At 44.2% G+C, this 21,293-nt stretch overlaps 1 protein-coding gene and 1 pseudogene across 2 annotated transcripts; one reads left to right on the top strand and one right to left on the bottom strand.

The window, feature by feature from the left end:
• Window positions 1-750: 750 nt before the first annotated feature.
• Window positions 751-17,234, bottom strand: DMAP1 (DNA methyltransferase 1 associated protein 1). 2 transcript variants are annotated; one of them, XM_006899011.1, is made up of 10 exons: window positions 17,087-17,234; window positions 16,434-16,525; window positions 15,990-16,185; window positions 2,773-2,901; window positions 2,476-2,643; window positions 2,111-2,296; window positions 1,880-1,951; window positions 1,513-1,585; window positions 1,088-1,383; window positions 751-855 (listed from the first exon to the last, which is right to left on the bottom strand). In XM_006899011.1, exons 1-10 carry the CDS (start codon window positions 17,189-17,191, stop codon window positions 796-798), a joined length of 1,377 nt encoding a protein of 458 aa, XP_006899073.1. In that variant the 5' UTR covers window positions 17,192-17,234; the 3' UTR covers window positions 751-795. The 2 variants fall into 2 exon arrangements, with proteins under 2 accessions (XP_006899073.1, XP_006899072.1); XM_006899010.1 differs by having other exon boundaries at window positions 2,773-2,931.
• On the top strand, window positions 8,635-9,633 carry LOC102853287 (annotated as a pseudogene).
• Window positions 17,235-21,293: the final 4,059 nt, after the last annotated feature.

The following is a 21,293-nucleotide window of genomic DNA, read 5'->3' on the forward strand; positions in this document are numbered from 1 at the left end:
TCGCCAAGCCCACCCCTCAACCTCAGCCCAGTATTAGCCCTTCCCATGTGGGCCTGGGCTAGGAGGTCCCAGGCACTCACAGTCTCCTCCCTAGTACACAGGCTCTGCTGGGGCCACCAAGCCCCTCCTGTGCCCCCTCCCATCCATAGTGCATGGCGTGTGGTGCCCCCAGGGCGCCAGGACAGATCAGGCCCCACCTCGTGTCTACCCCTAGCCCCACTGTGAATGTGCCACTGAATAAAATTGGGGAAATGAGGTCCCAAGTGTGTATGCAAAGTTACTTGTGTCTGTCACTGCTCTTGTGCCCAAGGTTGTCAGAATGGAAGGGCAGTTAACAGTAGGCCTCAGGCTGCCCCTAAACACAAGGGCATCAATGTGTGATGGCAATCACTGCAGTACTCACAAGACCCTGACTGAATAAATATGTACAAGATAGAGAGTATAGGGGCTGAGCACGAAGCTACTGCTTTATGAAGCCATTACCATATGAAGCCATCAGTGAGTGTCTGCACAAAACTGGCATAGGTAGAATTTTTTGACCTTCCATCAGGGAAAGTGGAGTGTGATTCTCAGCTAATAGACCATGCATAGGAGCCAATTTGATGGCGGCTCACAACAAAAAGACTGCTAAGGGTCTCAGTGCAGGCAAACCCTGAGTAGGTATGGTGATCCCCTCCTGGCCCTCCCCTGCCCAGTCACAGGCACCTGAAGTGGTGGGAAGGAAAAGCAAGCAACCCAGTAATAAGTTAACAGCTCTATTTACACAACAGCAACATCCACACCCTGTGTGGCCTCTTACGGCTTCTTGGCTTTCTTCACAGAAGATGAACTGGAGGCCGATTCCCGTCGCTTCCTCTAAAGAGACACAGAAGATGCTGAGGTCAGTGGCCCCATGGCCTCGGAGTAACCTGGCATGTCTACTTCACACTCTCAGGGAAGGTGATGTCCACTGTTCTGCCCATTCCAACCCTTAGTCTCAGAAGCCCATGGTGGGAATGATTCCTGTTCATGCACTATGCGGAGCAGAATGTGTGCATTACTCACAGGCAGGCCAGTGCATGTTCTCTCAGCCTGTCCAAACACTTACCGAATTGGGTGTAAGGGGTGCACCCACCACATCAATGATTGTGTCCTTGGTGGGGTCTGGGCCAGGACCGGGTTCAGAAACCAGTGGTTCAGCAGACGCTGGGGCTGGACCTGAAGCTGGGGTGGCAGGACCCCCCAGCACACCAGCTCGGGCTAGTGCCTCATGACGGTGTCGCAGCATCTGAAGCTCGTACTCGCAGTTGGCACAGGCCTGCTTGAGCTCATAGAGCAACACCAAGTCACTTCGCAGCTCATTGAACATATGGACTAACTCCTCTGTGGGTGTCGGGCTTAGCTCTGTAGGTGGGTGGATGAATAGTACATGGGGCGTGGCCAAAGGTTCACAACGTGGCCTGCCCCTCCCCTTACCCAGGATTCATCCATGGCCTCAGGTGGGTGCATCCTGTGACCAGCCCCAACACTCACCTACACCAAGCTCCAGCAGCATTTGCTCCAGGGCCTTGATCTTCTTCTGTCCCACAGAGCTGGGTAGCTTCATCTGCAATGACCCAGACAGCTAAGCCCTCTTCCCTCCCCATCCCAAGAGCCTCAGAATAAAGAAGACTAAAGGTCTTCTGAGGTGGTACGAAGAGAGAAGACAAACTGTGGAATCAGTTAAGGCTGGGAGAGGAAAACAGCTAAAGAACAGATTATAATGAAAGCTGTGACTTCAGTCTGGTCATACCCCCAAGATCCTGGTGACCCTCTCCTATTGTTTCAGTCCCACAAACCTGCAGCATCCCATCCATTCAGACCCCAAGGTCTAAATACATTAAAGGGGTGTTTCACATACCCGCTGGCTCCGCAGTGTGACACCTGCAGACTTGAAGTCTGGAAACTTGATGCCTGCGGTCTCAGGTACAGCCTGGGGTTGAAGGAATGATGGGGACCAAGAGGTCAGAGGGAGTGGGCACAATCTTAGTCCCAGCACCCCACTAGCTCTGGTTCTCACAGCCCTCCACATTGGGGAGTCATGTTCCAGGAGACCCTGCTGCTCTGTGCCTAGGCAGACTTAGCCTCGCACCGGCTTCTCGGCCTCCTTTTTCTGGGGCAGTTTCTTTTTGGGGGCCTTGCGCTCAGTGCGCCGCTGCTCTGCAGTGGTGTCTGCTGCTGTTATTAGCTTCTGCAGGTCCTGACTCCGCTTTTCTCGTTCCTTCTTTCGAGCCTCAATCTTCCGCAGCTCCTGTAGCAGGTATTCTTCCTCCGCCACCTAGGAAAGTGAGATTGCTGAGGAGTGAGTGAGGACCTGTGAGAGAGGGCACGCGGGGAGATGAAGGCCTGGAGAGAAAGGGGATGGCCAGCGAGAGGTGGGAACAGGCTAGGGACCCAGGCGTGCAGGATGGAAACAGTGGAGGGGTTCAGGCAAGAAGTACGAGGGCTTGTGCTGACCTGCTCTGGGGTCCGATTATATAGCCGCTCCAGCTGTTCCTTCCGTCGTCGCTCATGCCCCGCGTCAAATACTGGTATCTTAAGATCTGTGCCTGGCACAGCCCGTACATTGGCAAGTTTGGCACAGATGTGGTAATACCGCTCTTTCAGGTCTTCGACAGAACGTTTCTAAGGTACAGATGAGATGAACAGGCAGGGGAACACAGAAGGGGTGATGGGAAGGTAACAAGCCTCCCAGGCTTAGGGGTTGTGTACACCCCCAATGTGTTGTCATGCAAACACATGACATCAGCTCACCTTGAACTGCTGGTGGTCATAGCGGTCATGAATAACTACAAAACGCAGGTCAAAGCGGCGGCTGAGGTCAAAGAGGTGGTCGGTCTCCGCCTTAGTCCAGGCATCATCGTGGAGATAGAGCTGGTACTCCTGCTCTGAATATACAGGGACCTGCACAGTCTGCAGGCAGAGAAGGGACATGGTGGGGGCATACTTCCATCATGCCTCGGCTGGTGGGCTCCAGCCCCCTCCAACCACAGCCCCTGTCTTAGAACTAATCCCTGAATGGGACAGATGCAAAAAACCTGCCTTACATCTTGCAGGGAGCAGTATGACAGTAACCTGCAGAAAAGAATCTATGACTAGAGGCTCTGACAGCTCTGAGACTAAAGCCTTTTATGTGTTCATTCCCAAAGCAACTGCAAGACCTCTGCTACTCTAGAGCCTTAGTAGTAGGACACGGGCTCCTATCCCATGTAAGTACCTCTCTGGGGCCCTACATGTCAATGTGGAGTAAACCTGATGGCTAAATACTTGGAGACAGCCTAGAAAAAAGTTGGGGCTACCCGAGTCCATGCTACTCTTGACTGGAGCACTACTGCCACCCAGTGGTGACAGTAAGACTTGCACCCTATCCTGAGTTGATTAGGGTCACACAAGCTCCCTTGCCTAAGTGACTCCCTTCTTCTCCCCCCACCCCCCACCCCTAGACAAACACACCACCGCCAGCTGGAGCGGACAGGCAGAATCAAGTAAGGAATAAAGCTATACTGATACTGGACCAGGGAAGCTTTCCTGCAAGACTACACCTGGTCTAGTTTTAAGACTTGGTTTCCAACTGCCTCTGTGGACACCTATTAGAGGACCAAATAGACTTCAAACGTTAACAAATTCAATACTGGACTCATCACCCCTCAAACTTAATCTCCTCCAGTCTAGATCTCGGTCACTGTCATCTATACCTAAGCCAAAAACCCAAGCAGCACCTTTAAGTTCTACTTTGACATTTGATCACTCCCCTTCACTGTATGTGTGGCTTAACTTCTGAAGTCTTATTTCCAGTTATCCCACTCCAGACCACACCATCCCTTGCCAAGAGCAGAGAAAGAGACTCCCCACTGGACTCTGCTTCCATCCAACCCTTCTCTGATCACCAGTAACAGAGATCTGTTCTCGGAGCAGTGCAGTCTTCAGACCAGTGCTATTTGCAAACAATATTCACTGAGTCTGTGTTAAGAATGGGAAATTAAAAATAGGCATCTAGAGATGTTAATAAATTTATAGTGATCATATATACACTGCTGATTGTAAGCTATTAAGGAAGATATGTGAACTTTTTGTGCTTTAACTAAATAAATCCGTTTGTAATAAATTGGAACTTGAAAAAAAGAACATCTTTCACCTCAAATAATTATGTCACCCAACAATCACCCAAAATTAGCAAACCCTTCAAAGATACCCCTACTACTCCAAGAGAACAAACAACTCAGAGCTGACTCACAGCTGACCCTCCAGCAAGGTTTCAGAGGCTGTAAAATGCACAGGAGTCAATTGCCCATCTTCCTCCCAAGAAGCAGCTGTAGATTCGAACTGCCTACCTTTGGGTTGGCAGCACAACTCTCTGTCACTATGCCACCAGAGCTCCTTCAAGATACCTTCTAAATAATCTGCTGACTTCTCATGGGCATGAACTATCTGGTTTATTTATTTCCCACCTTCAAGGCTCAGCACAGGACAGACACACTACAGTTCTTAATGAATGTTTATTGAACCAATGTTATGTGCTGCTGAGTCGACTGTGACTCATGGTGACCCTATGCTTTATATCATATGCTTTGGGTATATCTTGAGGGGGGATCAGTCTTTGAAGAACGGCATTATCCTTGGAAAGGGGGTTGTTCCACTGAGGGGAAGGCTTTCAGCAAGATGGATTGACACAGTGACTGTAACAACAGGCTCAAGTGTATCGGAGATGGTGAGGATTGCGCAGGACAGGACAGGGTTCAGCTCTGAACCAATGAATGAACACATAAATAGATACGTTCATTTAGCTATTTTCCTGAAGCTCCAGCCAAATGATTAGCAGACTGTAACAGGCTTTCCTCTGCCTTTGTTCTTGCCTGAAATGCCTTCCCATCTATGTCACTTCTACAGAGATAGCTCAGCCTTCTGAGTTCATTCAGCCAACACTTCTCAGAGGTCTCCCTGATTCCCTTGGCTTGGTTATAATCCCTTCTTTGCAAACAAATGTGTCTGAGAAGTGCAGCCAGTGTTCCTTAGAAACATGGATGGTGACACTTCAGATCATATACTTTGGGCAACTTATCAGAAGAGCCAGTCCTTGGAGAAGGGCATCATGCTTGAGAAACTGAAGTACCGAGGAAAAGAAGACCCTCAATGAGAGGGACTGACACAGTAGCTGCAACACAGCAGAGGACCGCGCAGGACCAGGCAGGACTGCGCAAGACCAGCAGGACCGTGCAGGACCAGGCAGGGCAGCCCAGAGGACCAGGCAGGACCCAGCAGGACAGTGCACGACAGCACAGGCCCAGCGAGGATTTTCTTACGTTGCGCACACGGTCACCAAGAGTCTGAACCTTTGGACCACCTACATATTCCACCTCTGTTTCATTCAAAACACCAAGGATGTGGAGCCTGTCTTGCTTCAAGGAGTTCCAGTCAAGCAAAGATGACATTAATTTGTCATTTATTCAATACTTATCATGGGCATGCTGGGGATACCATTCTACATAAGATAGACTGAGCCTTCCAGTGTTCACAGTTCAAGCAAAAACTAGCAGCAATAATTTTAGCAGGCTGGCAAGCTTTATGACAGAGGGACAACTGGGGTGTAGTTAAGTGACACAAGGTCAGTCAGGGAAGAAGTAAATGAAGACTGGTTCAGACCTGAAGCCAGGAACTGGAGAGAGAAGATGGAGGAGAACATCCAGGGGGTGGGGAGAAGACCACGAACATATCATGTGTGGGTTTAGCTGTTACAGAGATATTGGAGGGATAAATGGCGAGGTGAAGAGAGGCAGGAAAAGAATCTGGCAAAATAGCAAAAGCTAGCTCTGAGAGCGGTGTGGGCACCCTTCCTCAGAATCTGGATTTCACCCGAAGGTCACGGGGGCCAAAAAGGACATGGAGGCCCTGGCAGCTCAGGGAATGTGGTTTGCCTCCAGATTCACTCCAGGAGCAACTTCAAGACTCCTGTAGGTCTAATGGTATCGAAATACATGCTCCAACCCCTAAGTGAAGATGAAGGACTCAAACGCAACCTTTCATGGGACCCCAAAGGTCAACAGTGGGATATAGCTGATGATGAAATATCTGGAGACTATCCAGAAAAGTTTTAAATACTCAAAGTGGATCAAGGACCTAGGACTAAAACCAAGGACTATAAATTTCATTAGAGAAAAGCCTGAAAGAACTCTAGAATTCCTAATTCACAACATAAATAAGTCTTCCAAGCGTCCTGAAAAACCTACAACCAGGAAAGGATAAAATAGATGAATGGGATCTTCTAAGAATCATATCTCTATGCACATCCAAAAACTTCTCCAACATGGTAAAAAGGGAAGCCACAGACTGGGAAAATATATTTGGTAATGACATGTCTGATAAGGGACTTATATCTAGAATTTAAAAAACACTCGAGCAACAACCCAATTGAAAAATGGGCACAGGATATGAACAGACACTTCACCAAAGAAGACATTCAGATGGCCAACAAACACATGAAGAAATGTTCAAAATCTCTAGCTCTAAGAGATGCAAATCAAAACAACTATGAGATATCATTTCACCCCAGTAAGGATAGCAAAATTTAACAGAACAGCAAACAACAAATGCTGGCGAGGTTGCAGAGAAACTGGAACCCTTATTCACCGTTGGTGGGAGTGTAAAATGGTGCAACCACTATGGAAGGCTGTATGGCGCTTTCTCAAAAAGTTGGAAACAGAAATACCATTTGACCCAGCAATTCTAATACTGGGAATAAACCCTAAATAAACCAGAACTGCTAACCAAGCAGATATATACTCACCCATGTTTACTGCAGCTTTGTTCACAATAGCAAAGAGTTGGAAACAACCCAAGTGCCCATCAACAAATGACTGGCTAGAGTAGTTGTGGTATATCCACAATGGAATACTATGGAGCATTGAAAAACAAGGAACTCATGAAGTATTATACAGAATAGGTGACCAAGGAGGACATTATGCTGAGTGAAATATTAGTCACAAAAGGACAAATACTGCATAGTGCCACTGTTGTAAAGTGGGACTGACATCGAAGTTGGGGGGAAGCTAAGAGGGGATAAATAATGTATACTGCCTTGAATGATGAGGGAGAGAACTGTTTAAGAGGGATATATGATTAGACATTATTGGCATGACAAGAGTCCAGAATGAAAGCTGCATAGTGGAGTGGACTGAGGGGATGGGATGGGAGGATTGTATAAGAATGAATTTTTTATTTATTTATTTTTTAATTTTCAAAGAGAAAAAGCTAACGGGGAGGGGTGGGCAGGGAGGAAAGTGTGCAACTTTGAATGAATGGAAATCCAAAGTCTCTGTAAATTTTCATTTAAAAAAAAATAGTCTTAAGTGACGGTTTTATATTTTAAAAATAACTTAATATGGAAATAATTGTTAACCATTAAGAATTTGAGGATATAACTGACCATAATTGTCTGCATCAGGAACTGAGTATAACTATTTCAAGCATATAAAGCTTCATTTATGGAAACAAAACAAAAGTTTTAAATATAAATCTGAAATAGTCCCATTTCTCTTGTACAACAGCACAACAGTTTGGAAAGATGGTTAAAAACAAGAGTCTGGGAGACCAGCTAGCAGTTTTTAAAAGTAATCCAAGTAAGAATTGAAGAGGCATGAACCAGGAAAGCACCAGGGAAAGATGGGGTGGGGGAAGACACAGACCTGAGAGGCCGAAGAAGATAAAAACTAAAGGATCTGGCAACTAAATGTGAGGGTAAGGACTGATGCTATTGCAGACAACTCCTGTACTTGTGGCTGGGTGAGGGTTAGGGTGAGTAGGGGACCACTGACTTGAGAGAGTAAGACTCCAGAAAGGAATAACACTGGAAGGGGCCATCATAAGGGGTCATTTTACTCCAGCTTAATTGTGATCTTTCTAAAACCAAAGCATAATGACATTATTCTGTTTCAAATCCATCAGCGGATACCCAAAGACATTAGTGCAAATTCCTAATCCTGGTTTTCAAAGCCTCTGTGACCTTCAGGTCTCAGCTCTCACACAGTAATGCCCATAACATCCCATACGTATGTTTTTTTTTAATCTATGCCTTTGACCATGCTGTCTCTTCCTCCTAAAAAGGCCACTACACTCCCTAATATTACCGATTCAAAACTCAACTCAGGCCTAAAAGTTCCAGGAAACTTCAGTGATACTTAGATCCTCCTCATATAGCACACATCACACCAGATTGTAATTGCCTATGCTTTCCTCAACCACCACACCAGACATGCGTCATTAATTTCTTTATCTTCAATGCCCAGGACATGAGTTAGCCTGGGTCAGAATTTACTAAAACTGAATACTCTGACTCTGCCTTAAAACGTATCACCTAACCTTCTTACCCACTGCCTCAGATGCCTCTCCTCAGCTGTCTACCTCTTGCTTCTCATTCTCAGGCCCCTTCCTCAAACATGCTCAGGCATCCTTACAAAGGTAACTAGTGTCCAGTCTTCACTATCACTGCCAGTATGTCCTTTGAGAAATGCGGAGAGAAGTGTTGGCCAGGATCAAGAACTTGGAGATGGAGTGCTTGCAGAGCATATTGGCTTCAAGAAGTGAAAGGATCTGGAAGTGGAGTTACTACGAGATAACCAGAAGATGGAGAAAAAAATCAACAAACTATATCTCGTGTCTGAACCAACTGTAATTCATTTTTTGCAAGTATCCTGGAAGAAAACACTACGATCTGGATATCATGTTACACTTAATGATGGGCAATCAGTGTGGACTGGGACAGTTTCTGCATCAGATTTCTCAAGAAGCAGATGACATGGCAATGGACAAAGAGAAATATGTCGATGAACTGAGGAAAGCATTGGTATTACTAGCAGGATCGGCTGATACATATATGTTTAATTTTTCTAAAGAGTCTGGTCATTTCTTTTTTCAGAAAAATCTGAAAAATGTTTCCTTCAGCCTTGGTTCCTTCAGCCTGGAGAAAGCTGCAAATCCAGCTGAGGTCATTAGAAAACTTATGTGTGATTGCCTGGACAACGTCTCAGAAAACCAAGCTAAAAACCAGCATCTGCAGAAGGAAAATGAAAGGCTTTTGAGAAACTGGAATGACATTTGGAGAAGGTTTGGAAAATACCTAAGTGCTAAGGAAACCTTGGAAACTGATCTTTATAATCAGTTTATTCTGGTACTAAATGAGAAGAAAGCCAAGATCAGAAGCTTACAGAAACTATAAAGTGATACTGAAGAGTCAGAAAATAATGCTGAACATGACAGGGAACCTGCAACCTCTTCTCAGGTAGGTGCTGGCAGAGATGCAATCTATGACGAAAGCACTGATGATGAAAGTAAAAGCAAGCCTGATCCCTCTGAACTTTGTCCAGGCACTTTAAGAAAAGATGACTCCGTTATTTCAAGTGCTGATTTCACTGATATTGCACCAAGTAGAAAAAAGAAGGTAGAGGATGCAAAAAAATCTTGGAACAGAACCAAAAATGGCCTCCCAGGATCATCAGCTTCAAGAAGAAAAATTTGATCCTTCGCTCCTTCAGACGTCAAAAAAGGAACACAGCTCAGGGGAAAATATGTCTTTAGAAATGCTAAAAAAAAAGTAATCCAGAAAACCTCTTTGATGAGATTTAATGGTCTCGATGTTCACTTGATTATGTTTTCTATTCATTTCTTTAAACCAAAAAAACAAAGTTCCAACACAGCAGCAGCTATTACTGTTTTTGTTATTGTTATGTGCCATTGAGTAACCTGTGACTCCTACCTTACAATTATGTACACACTGAGGAGAAACAAAAGGATTACACATGTATATGAAGATATGACTTATGACAGTAGTACTTTATTGTAAACTACTCATTCACTATGCGTATGATTTTACAAATGTATATGAAGATATGACTTAATGATAGTGGAACTTTAAAACTACTCATTCAGTATTCCTACGATTATGTAGAACCTCAAACTTTCTGTTGCAGAGGACACAACCATCTTTATCCAGTTCACACATATTTTATATGATAGCAGCCTAACAACCAATCTAGGAAAATTTGGAAATAGGACAAAGAGATCTTTTTTGAAAAATCTGTAGCTCGTTTCTGAATAGTCATAGTCTAAATCACAGTATTTCATTATTTTCGTTTTGGAGTTGATATGTAAAAATCTGTTTTTGTTTTGTACATAAGCAATTAAAATGAATAAAATTTCTAATCTGTTTAGAAAAAAAAAAAAAGTCCTGCCAGAATCCTAAGGGGTCCCAAGTGAAAGAAGGAGAATATTTACAGTAGGAGAGAGAAATTCAAGTGATTCAAGATGCCATCAAGCCTTTGGGAATAAACTTGAGAACCAGGGATTCACAGGGGAAGACAAACAATCCACTCTGAGAAGACAGAACATGCTGTGTGGCCTCTGCTCAAGCCAAACAAGACTCAGGAAAGAAGAGTTCCCTGTAAACAATGTACTGCAACCTCCATGGACAGATCCACACTCTTTATGTTTAGGGAAAGCTTGGAAAACCCTCAAGAAAAAGAATGCAAAAGCATTACCATTGAGTTGAAACTGACTCATACCTGATCTGTTTTAAAAGGCTGTAAATTACACAGACTGCCCGTCTTTGTCCCACAGAGCTGCTGGTGATTCATACCACCCACAAGGGTGTAGCCTTTGGATAAAGCAGCACAACTCCCAACGCACTAGATCACAAGATTAAAGAAAGTGATGGTAAAATCCCTTCTGGAAAATTCCAACATGGTCTTAGACACCACAGATTTCTGGAATTCAAGGCATGGCCACCCTAAACAATTCGGGAAGATGTTACTCAGAATAAAGTGGGAAGGATGGAGAAAGGTGTGGCTTCCTGGTGCAGGGGCCTTTGCAGGAGCTCAGATGCTATCCTTCAGAACCCTAGACATTGCCTCTTCAGTTACCAGCCACTGCTGCAGAGTTAGAACCAACTCATGGCTGACCTTCCAATAGGCTTGCAAGACTGTGAACAGCTAAGGGATTGTCCATCTTTCTCCCTCAGAGCTACCTGGAGAGTCGAGCCAGTAGAGGCCTGGCCTTTGGATTAGAAACATACTTCCCATTGAATATCATGTTGTTGTTGTTGTTGATGTTAGGTGCAACTGAGTCCACTAAAACTCAGGGACCCTATGAACAACAAATAAGAACCTTGCCATATCCTGGGTCATCTCACAATTTCTGGTATGCTTGAGCCTACTGTAACTGCCACTGTGTTACTCCATCTTGTTAAGGGTCTTCCTCTCTCTGATCCACCACCTTTCCCAGCATGATGTCTTTTTTCAAGCACTGGTCCCTCCTGACAACATGCCCAAAGTATGAAAAAATTTCACCATCCTAGCTTCTAAGGAGCACTGCAGTTGCATTTCCTCCAAGACAGACTTGTTTGTCCTTTTGGTAATTCAAACGATATTCAGTACTCTTCTCTAGCACACAGGTCATTAATTCTTTAATCATTCTTGTTCATTATCCAACTTTCAGATGTACAGAAGCAATAGAAGATGGTTTAGAACAGGCATCCTTTAGTCTTTAAGGTTTATATCATTGCTCTTTAGGATTTTGGACAGGTCCTTGACCATAGATATGTCTTTTGATATCTTGACTGTTAATACTTTGAGTGTTGACTGTGAAGCCAAGTAATATATAATCCTTGACAATGTCAGTCTTTTCTCCATCTATATGATACTGCCTTTTGGTCTAGTGGTGATTTCTTTTCCTGATATTGAGATGTGATCCATATTGAAGGACATAGTCTTTCATCTTTTGCAGCAGGTGTCTCAAGTCCTCTTCGCTTTCAGCAAGGCTGTGTCACCTATTTAACACAAATTGCTTAAGACTCTTCCTCAAATCTTGATACCACAATTTCCTTCATGTAGTCCAGTTTCTCAAATGATTTGCTCAGAATACAGACTGAATAAGTATGCAGAAAGGGTACGACTTTGATGCACACCTTTCTGGATTTTAAACCAAGCAATGTTCCCTGTTCTGTCTACACAATGACATCTTGGTCTAAGTACAGGTTTCACATGAGCACAATGCTGTGTTTTGGGATGTCCATTCTTCTCAATGTCATCCACAATTAGTTAAGATCCACACACTCAAATGCCTTTACATAGTTAATAAAACACAGGTAAACATCCTTCTGGTATTCTCTGCTTTCAGCCAAGATCTATCTGACATCAGCAATGATATCACTTGTGCATGGCCCCTTCTGGATCCAGCTTGAATTTCTGCAGTCTCCTGTCACTGTACAGTCCCAGCTATTTTTTCAGAATTTTCAATAAGACATTACCATAGTTCCTTTTATTAGTGGTAGCATGTTGTTATGCAACCCCAAAAGCCATATGTCCATGTGTCTGGCAGTTCAAATCCACTACTGCTTCCTCAGAAGATGGGCAACCCATCCCTTTAAGATTTACAGCCTCAGAAATTGAATGGAGGGCTGTCGCCAGGAATCTGAATCAACTCAAAGACAGTGTGTTTTTGAGAAGTGCTGGACCTGAAAGCCCTAATGATGGTGGTGGTGGTGGTTGTTAGGTGCCATGGAGTCGATGACAACTCACAGTTAACCTGTGAACAGATGAAAACTTTGCCCTATCCTGCACCATCTTCAAAACTGTTGTCATCACTGTATCAAACTATCTAGTTGAAGGTCTTCCTCTCCTTCCCCTCTACCTTTCCCAACATGATGTACTTTTCCAAGACCCTCCTGAAAACATGCCCAAAGCACGTAAGACAAAGTAAAACATCCTTGCCTCTATGGTTTCACTTTCTCCAAAAGAGATTTGTTTGTTCTTTTGGCTGTCCATGGGATGTTCAGGACTCTTCCTCAATACCACAACTGAAAGACATCAATTCTTCCTCTGTCATCCTTATTCATTGCCTAACTTTTAGATGCATAGGAAGCAATTTAAAAAATGGCTAAGGATAGTAGTGAGACAAAAAAAGCCAAGTATTGGACAAAGAAGAGAATGATTAGTTTGAACCTTGAGGCACTGAGTCTGAGAAGCATGTAAGTCATCCAGAGCAGAGGTATCCAGATGCAGGTGATGATACTAAGGGGAAAGAAGCTGGCATAGGACTTTCTGAGTTGGAGCCCCTAGTGCTCTCAAGCTGTAAGGGGAGCTGCTCCAGGCTGCAGGCTGAGGCCAGATCACACAGCAGTGTGAACACTGGCCTGGAAGATCTTAGATTAGTATAGCTTTGCCAGCTGAGGACTGGCTGGGTTAGCCTTGCTATATTCTGGAGCTTTGGTAATCTAGACCAGAAATAGTTATTTCTGTATTAGGGTGCAAGCACTAGTATAAAACAAAAGATGTGTAATTTATTACAGAAATAGGATTCATAGGACTTAGGACAAGATGTAAGTAGGTATGTTGAGATTGAGTTAAAATCTCCTCATAAAGGCCCTTCCAAACCACCCTATCTAAAGTAGGCCTCCTCTATCAATAAGTTCACTTTTAAGAACATTTCTTATCCCATTAACATCCTGGTTTCATTATTAATAATTCTTAATCTGAAAGAATATATTTGCTGACAAGTTCCTATTTTCTCTCATCTGCTTTGTCCTGCTTTTGAGCAAAAGAATGTGAGCACTAAGGGGAAAACAGGTCTGCCTTGTGTTCATTTACTTCAGAACAGATCTTGAAATGTTCTGATGATAAATGGATACCATTTCTCTTCAATCTGACATTCCCTAATGTACATGTTGTTGCTGTTGTTAAGTGCCACTGAGTCGCAGGCAACTTATAGCAACCCTATGAACTAAAGACCTGAATGAACTTGTATAACTTTCTCATTTCTCCAGGTTCATACTACTCGATGGCACTTAAAAACAACAATACAGAGAGAGCTTAGTTGGCCTAGTGGACAGAATGTGATACTACCAAGCCAAAGGTGGGGGACTTTAATCCGTGGCCCTGAGGCCTGGTTTTAATTGTTTTTGGTCAAACCTTCTTCTAGGTTGTATAGCCTTGGTCTGTCCACTTGCTATACAGAGATATCTCATGGTTGCTGTGAAGCTGAACACTGTGACACTGATGTGTCAAATGTGTTAATGGCTACCCATGGTGGACAGTGTTTGGTGGAGCTCCTTGATTAAAACAAGCTTGGAAGGAAGCAGGAGTGGCATCCACTTCTGAAATAGCTTGCCTCCAGAAACCCTATGAACCTGAAGAAAGGATGAAAGTTATACAAGTGTTCAGGTCTTTCATTCATAGGGTCACTGAGTTGCCTATGACTCGATGGCATTTAACAACAACAAAAATATGCATGTGTTTTACTGACTATGCAAACACACTTGACTGTGAATATTACAACAAATTATGGATAGTGTTGAAAGAATGGTCATCTCAGAATACTTCATCACACTTCTGTAAAATCTATACAGAAGACCAATAAGCCACTGTCTACATAGAACAAAGGAACACTGCATGATTTAAAATAAAAAAAGTATGCATCATAGTTGCATCCTTTCTTCATACCTATTCAATCTGCATGCTGAGCAAATAAATCCCAGAAGCTGAATTACTTAAAGGATGCAGCATCAGGATAGGAGGAAGACTCAACCTTCATTTATGCAGATAATAAAACTGTCTGCAGAAAGTGAAAATGACTTGGAAATACTTGCTGCAGAAAATCAAAGACCACCACCTACAAGATGGATTACATTTCAAGATCAAGAAAACAAAAATCCTCACCGCTTGACTAAGAAGGTAACAACATGATTTTTGTTATAGATGGAGAAAAGACTGAAGTTGTCAACAATGTTATAATCTATATCCTAATCAACATAATCAACACTTGGATCCATAATCAACATCCATAGTAATGGCAAGTCAAGAAACCAAAAGACGGGTTACACGGGAAAATCTGTTGTCAAGGACCTCTCTCCAAAGTACTAAAGACCAATGATGCAAATATAAAGAAAGGAATATATGATTAGGCATTATTTTTATAAAAGTGGACTGGGAAGGGGAGAGAGAGAAAGGAAAGAAAATTTGCAACAACAAATAAAAATAATAAGTTTGTCACATCTGGCTAATAATCAGCATCACGATAAATGGATAAAGAAAGAATAAAGTTATCAAGGGTTTCATTTTACAAGAACAATCAAGATCCATAGAAGAAGCAGACAAGAAATCAAACAATATAGTATATTGGGCAATTTGCTGCAAAAGACCTCTGTAAAGTACTAAAATAGAAAGATGCCATTTTGAAGATGAAGGTGTGTCTGACCCATGGTATTTTCAATCACCTTCTAACCATACAAAAGCTGGACAATGAATAGGAAGACCACAGAATCGATGCATTTGAAGTATGGTGTTAGTGAAGATCACTGAATGTACCACAGACTCCTAGAAGAATGAAGAAATTTGTCTTGGAAAAAGTAAAGACAGAATGTTCTTTAGAAGCAAGGATAATTAAGATTTAATTTCTGTACTTGGAATATATTATTAGGAGGGACCAGGCCCTGGGCAAGGATGTCATGCTTGGAAAAATAGAGGGTCAGTGAAAAAGAGGAAGATACTCACTGAGATGTAGTGGCAAATATACGCCAATTTTGCAAGGAGACAAAAACAAAGGGCTCAAACAATAATTGTGAGAATGGTATAGAAGCAGGCAGAGCTCTGTTCTGGTAGGTACATGGTGGTTATGAACTGGAACTAAGTCAAAGGTACCTAAGAACAGTACAGAGAGAGAACTGTGGAACACACAGTACAACAATATGTGAAAGGCCAAGAGAAGATATCACCAAAAGCCAGAGGAGACCCAGGGAAGACAGGGATTCCATGGGCTTAAGCAGACCCACTAAGTCCCATCCTGCAGGTATCTGCCACAAGGAGAAGACCATGGAGGAGGTACAAGCCTGAGCCAAGCCTCTGGAGTCAATCCTCAAGAGACTGGAGAACTCGTACTATGGCTCAGACAGAGTGGGCAACCTTGGCTATGCCTAAATGTTAGTAACTCACCTTATTGAACCTGGCAAAGGGATAGTCCTTGCCCTCCTCTGCTGCCCTTCGCCAGTGGAAGAACATAGCTCCATCCTTTCGTGCTGGGTTGGTAAATGGCATCCACTTCCAGGGCCTCACTTTCTTGGAGCCCAGCTTGGCCTTCACAGTACGGTAGCCCTGGCCAGTGTCACTGGGTAACAAGGGGGGTGCATCCCTGGCAGCAGAGTTTGGGAAGGCAGGGGGTTGTAGTCAGAAGGAGTGTAAGAGCCCTTAAGCCCAAGGAGCTGATCTACCCCAAAGCGAGGAAGTCATGTCTTATAGTAAGGGATCTGAACTCCTCTTGTATCCTGCTAAGCAAGCAAGAACCCTGGCTGGGAAGGGGAGGCAGATAGGGAACTGACACAGAAAACAAGGACACGGCAGGTGGGTAAGGGGCTACTTGGATTTCCAAGAAGTACTTGCTTCTTGTCAGAGTAGAGCAATGCATAGACCTCTCGGTGCATGCCTTCTGGTCTCTTGAAGGTCAATGTCTCGGAGGATTTCTTGGACTTTTTCTGAGGAGAAAAAATTACAGAAGAGGAAACAGAGTCTAGACTCCCTTCTCTGAAATTCGCTTGGCCCAGGTTAGTCCCTGAAATGAAACAGCACCTACGGGTACAATTACACATGGACTCACACACCATCAGGCCCTCACCTACCCACCCAGGTATGGAAACCTGCTCACCCAGGTATCCCCAATCTGCACAGACCATGTTCTTTCCCACCCACACCTCGCCCGGGTAGGGTACCAGCATGTCAGGGTAGCCTTTAAGTTTTCACTCTCTCTCAATATCACACTACCTTTCTACCTTTGTCCTCCCCATCTCTCACAAGCATCTTCACCTCTTGGAGGTGTCACACTCTCGGTCCCCATATCCCACCCATCTGCACACCTTCTCAAGGATGACACATATTCTCTGTCCCACCACGGCATCGGTCACAACTTCTTTAACACATACACACACACCCCCAACTTACTAGGAGTGTAGCAATCCCCCAACTCCTCTTTCTTCCACTATCACGCCTCTCTCCCACTTTCACTCCCGCTACCCAACTCTCTCAGGAGTCCCTGCTACCTTATCCGGGTTGATAATGTCCTTCTTGCTGATGGTCCCAGAAGCTGCATCGCTCTCTGGACCCCCGAGTTCTAGAATATCTCGCACATCCGCGCCCGTGGCCATTGCGCCAGAGATCTAGGGGAGCGCCCGAGGTCAAGGGTCAGAGGGTTAGCACCTAAGGAGGGACCAGGCCCTCGAGGGGCGGAGCCACGCCAGACCCCAGTCCGAGAGGGAGAAAGAGGCGGGCCCGGAAGAAGAGAGTTTTCCAAATCAAGTCGAAGTTCCGTCTGTATGCAGCCGCCTAGTTCTCTCTAAAAGTCTTATCCGCCTCCTTGGCTCCTCGCGTCTCTGCACTTGGAATCCCCAGCTACAACAAGGGACGCCGCTCCCTGGGCCCTTCAAAGCCCCGGACAGAAACTTCCGCTCCTCAGCTTTCAAAATGCCTCCGATTGGAGCACTTCCGGTTTGTGCTTGCGGAAATGGAGCCGGCTAGCAACCCGATCGATGTAAAAGTTATTGGCCGTACCAAGCAAACCTCTGTCCTTGGCTCTTGAGAGACCCGGAGCATTCGCCCATTGTCAGCCTTATGGCATTTCACCTCCATATTGCTGCGTGGTCTTTCACCTATAAAAAGAGCATAGAGTTTGTGACATTGGGAAGTCATTTAATTTCTTTGGAGTTGCTTCTTATTTAGTAAAATTGAAATTATAATTGTACCTTCTTAAATGAGCACTGACTGGTAGCCTAGTAAGGAGTTGTCCTACCAACGCAAAGGCAAGCAGTAATGAGTCCACCAGCTGCTCTGAGGGACAAAGAGACTCAGGACCTCATGAGGCTTTCATTTCTCGAATATCACTAGTCCAAGAGCATTAGTGCGTGTTACAAAGAGGTCTAAGACCACAGCCTCAAATGGGAAGTTGCTGCTGCTGAAAGTATCCCTCAGATGGAGACATTTTATGATCTCCTGGAAAGAAAAAGAACAAGAAGTAGTGTGGAACATAAGAGAAACAAGAATTGGCTTTCAGACTCAGCCTTTACAAACTAGGCTACCCACCAGGAGGGACACATGAGTAATAAACATGGGAGATAAAATGGGGCCTGTTAAGGCATGAAGGAGACCAGGTGCAGAGACAGGATCTGCCAAGGGTCCAAGGAGGAACTAGAGTAGCAGACAGCCCACACAAGCTTACATTTAAGTGGAACTTGTTCTGGCCTGGGTATGAAGGAGGAGAGCTGCAGACACAAACCTTTCTGGACCCAGAAAATTTTAAGAACATGACTTATTTTTAACACCTGTTCGTTGTGTGGATCACATAGTTTCATAGGAAGCGGAGGTCCACGAATTATCCTTAACAAACTATAGGTAACATTGAGAAGAATGAGAATCACAAAATACCTAATTGTGCTGTAATTGTTAACAACCTCAATCTCTTCTCCATCCATCATGGGGCTGCCAACTGGCCCAGTGGTGAGAATCTTCGTCTTCTTGAGGTTGACATTCAATCCATATTGAAGACTACAGTCTTTGACTTTCTGCAGCAAGCACTTCGGGTCCACCTCAGTTTCAGAAAACAAGGTTGCGTCATCTGCATAATGTAGGTTGTTGATAGCCATCAAGATATCAAAAGATGTGTTGCACTGGACAGACCTGTCAAGGACCTCTCCAACGTGCTAAAGAGCAATGATGCAAGTGTTAAGACTAAGGGGTGCCTGCTCAAAGCCATGGTCCTTTCAGTTGCTTTCTTAACATTTGTGAGTTGGATACTGAATGAGGAGGACTGAAAAAGAATCAATGCCTTTGATGATAATATTGAAGAAGAGTATTGAACATCCCATGAACTGCCAAAATACAGACCAAAAAAGTCTGTCTCAAAAAGTGCAAGCATGAGTGAAACTTTGCCTCAAATACTTTAGGCGTGCGGTCAGGAGGGACTGGTACTTGGAAAAAGACTTCATGCTAAGAAAGGTGGAGGTAAGCATGGTGAAACTTTGTCTCACATACTTTGGGCAAGCTGATAAAAAGGACTAGTCCTTGGAAAAAGACATCATGCTAAGAAAGGTGGAGGGTCAGAGAAAGAGAGGAAGACCCTCAACAAGATGAGATGACAGGCACATGACTATAACAATGAGCTTGAGCATGGTGAGGATGGCATAGGATACGGCAAGGTTAAGATCTGTGGTTCATAGGGTTGCTATGAGACACAGTCAACTTGATGACACTTAACAAAAACAAGACATCAGAGTCTGCAACAGAAAATGCTTTGTTGTTGTTGTTAGGTGACATCAAGTAAAAAACAACCCATAGTGACCCTATGAACAACAGATCTGAACCCTGTCCTATCATAAGCCATCCTTACACTTCCTGACGCAATAGAGCATATTGTATCAATCACCATGTTAATCCACTTGGTTGAGGGTCTTTCTCTCCTTCGCTGACCCTCTGCCTTTCTGAGTACCATCTCCCTCTCCAAGGAATAGCCCCTCCTAGCAACATGAGCAAAGTATGTGAGGAGAAGCTTTATCATCTTTGCCTCCAAAGAGCACTCTAGCTTCACTTTCTCCAAGACATGTTTGTTTGTTCTTTTGACAGTCTATGGGATGTTCAGTACTCTTCTCCAACACTACAGCTAAAAGGCATCAATAATTCTTCTGTCTTCCTTATTCATTGTCCACCTGTCAGATCCATACCAAGTGATTGGAAAGGCCATACACTGAATCAGATACACATTAGTCCTCAAACTGACATCATTATTCTTAATAATTTGGACAGACGCCTAACCATTAAAAAAATTTGGAGAGGTGTCTTGTTGTTATGTATGCCATCGAGTCACCCATGACTCTTAGCGACCTTATGCATTATAGCTTTGAGCCCTGCCCTATCCTGAGCCAGTCTATTGACCCTATTGCCCCAGTTACCATGTCAATCCATCTCATCCAAGGTCTTCCTCTCGTGCACTGTCTCTCCACACTTCCAAACATGTTGTCCTTCCCCAAGGACTGGTCCCTCATGGCCACATGCCCAAAATGTGTGAGACAGAACTTCAAAATTGTTGCATTCAAGGTGAAACTTTTTGTTTCACCCTCTTCAGGACACACCTATTTGTCCTCTTGGCGGTCTATGGTAAGTTCAATACTCTTCTCCAGCACCACAACTCAAAGGCATTGATTCTGCTTCTGTCATCCTTAGTCATTGTCCAGCACTCTGATGCATAGCAAATAATTGTAATCAGGTGCACTTTAGTCTCTAGACTGACATCATTGCTCTTTAGCACTTTGGAATGTCCCCTGACAGCAGACTTCCCCAGTGCAATTTGGTTTTTCATTTCCTGACTGCTGGTGCCAATAGTTACCAGGAGAGTGATTCTTATAGGAGAGATACCTGCTGTTGTTGTGTGCCTTTGAGTCAGAACCGACCCATAGCTGATCCTCCAGCAGGTTTTCAGAGGCTGTTAATTGCATGGGAAGAGATTGCCCATCCTTCTCCTGTGGAGCAGCTGGTGGACTGGAATCATGTGCCATCAGATTTGCAGTGCAGCTTCTTGCCAGTAGGCCACCAGAGCTCCCAGAAAAGGAGTCTACCCACCAAAAAAACCCCACTGTGGTCAGGTGTGGTCAGGTCAATTGTGAAAATCTTTAAATCTTTACAGAATCAGACTGTCACATCTTTCTACCTTAAAGTGGCTGATGGATTTAAACCATCAATCTTACATTAGGAACCAGGCATTTTAACCATTGTGCTTTAATCAAAGACTCCTGGAAATTGACGACAGGATAAATGTTTGATTCTTGAAGCCAAAAGGGAACAGAGAAGCAGAAAGGGGCACTTCTCCCTGAAATATTGACCCTACTTGTAATTGGTAAAGTACATTATATACCTTGCATAGCCTCATTTCTATGAGGATAGTTGTTGCTGTCGTTGTTATGTGCCGTCGAGTCGCTTGCGACTCATAGTGACCCTATGTACAACAGCCCTAAACTCTGCTCTGTCCTGTGCCAATCGCACTGTCTCTGACACTCCCATTCCAATTATCCCAGTCACTGAATCAATCCACCTCATAGAGGGCCTTCCTCTCCTGCGCCGTCCCTCCACCCTCCCAAGCATGATGTACCTCTCCAAGGACTGGTCTCTCCTCACAACATGTCCAAAGTATGTTAGACGGAGCCTCAGAATCCTTGCCTCCAAGGAGCCACCCGGTTTAACCCTTTCCAGGACAAATCTGTTTGT

The sequence above is a fragment of the Elephantulus edwardii genome, unplaced genomic scaffold (assembly GCF_000299155.1).
Source record: "Elephantulus edwardii isolate Elephantulus edwardi_28Jun2011 unplaced genomic scaffold, EleEdw1.0 scaffold00243, whole genome shotgun sequence".
Lineage (NCBI taxonomy): Eukaryota > Metazoa > Chordata > Mammalia > Macroscelidea > Macroscelididae > Elephantulus > Elephantulus edwardii.

Coding starts and splice junctions, on each gene's coding strand:
- DMAP1 (XM_006899010.1), bottom strand. CDS start 17,191: ATGGCCACGGGCGCGGATGTGCGAGATATTCTAGAACTCGGGGGTCCA. Junction 2,297..2,475: donor ATAATCGGACCCCAGAGCAG/GTCAGCACAAGC, acceptor TCACTTTCCTAG/GTGGCGGAGGAAGAATACCT. Junction 1,586..1,879: donor TCACACTGCGGAGCCAGCGG/GTATGTGAAACA, acceptor GGGTCATTGCAG/ATGAAGCTACCCAGCTCTGT.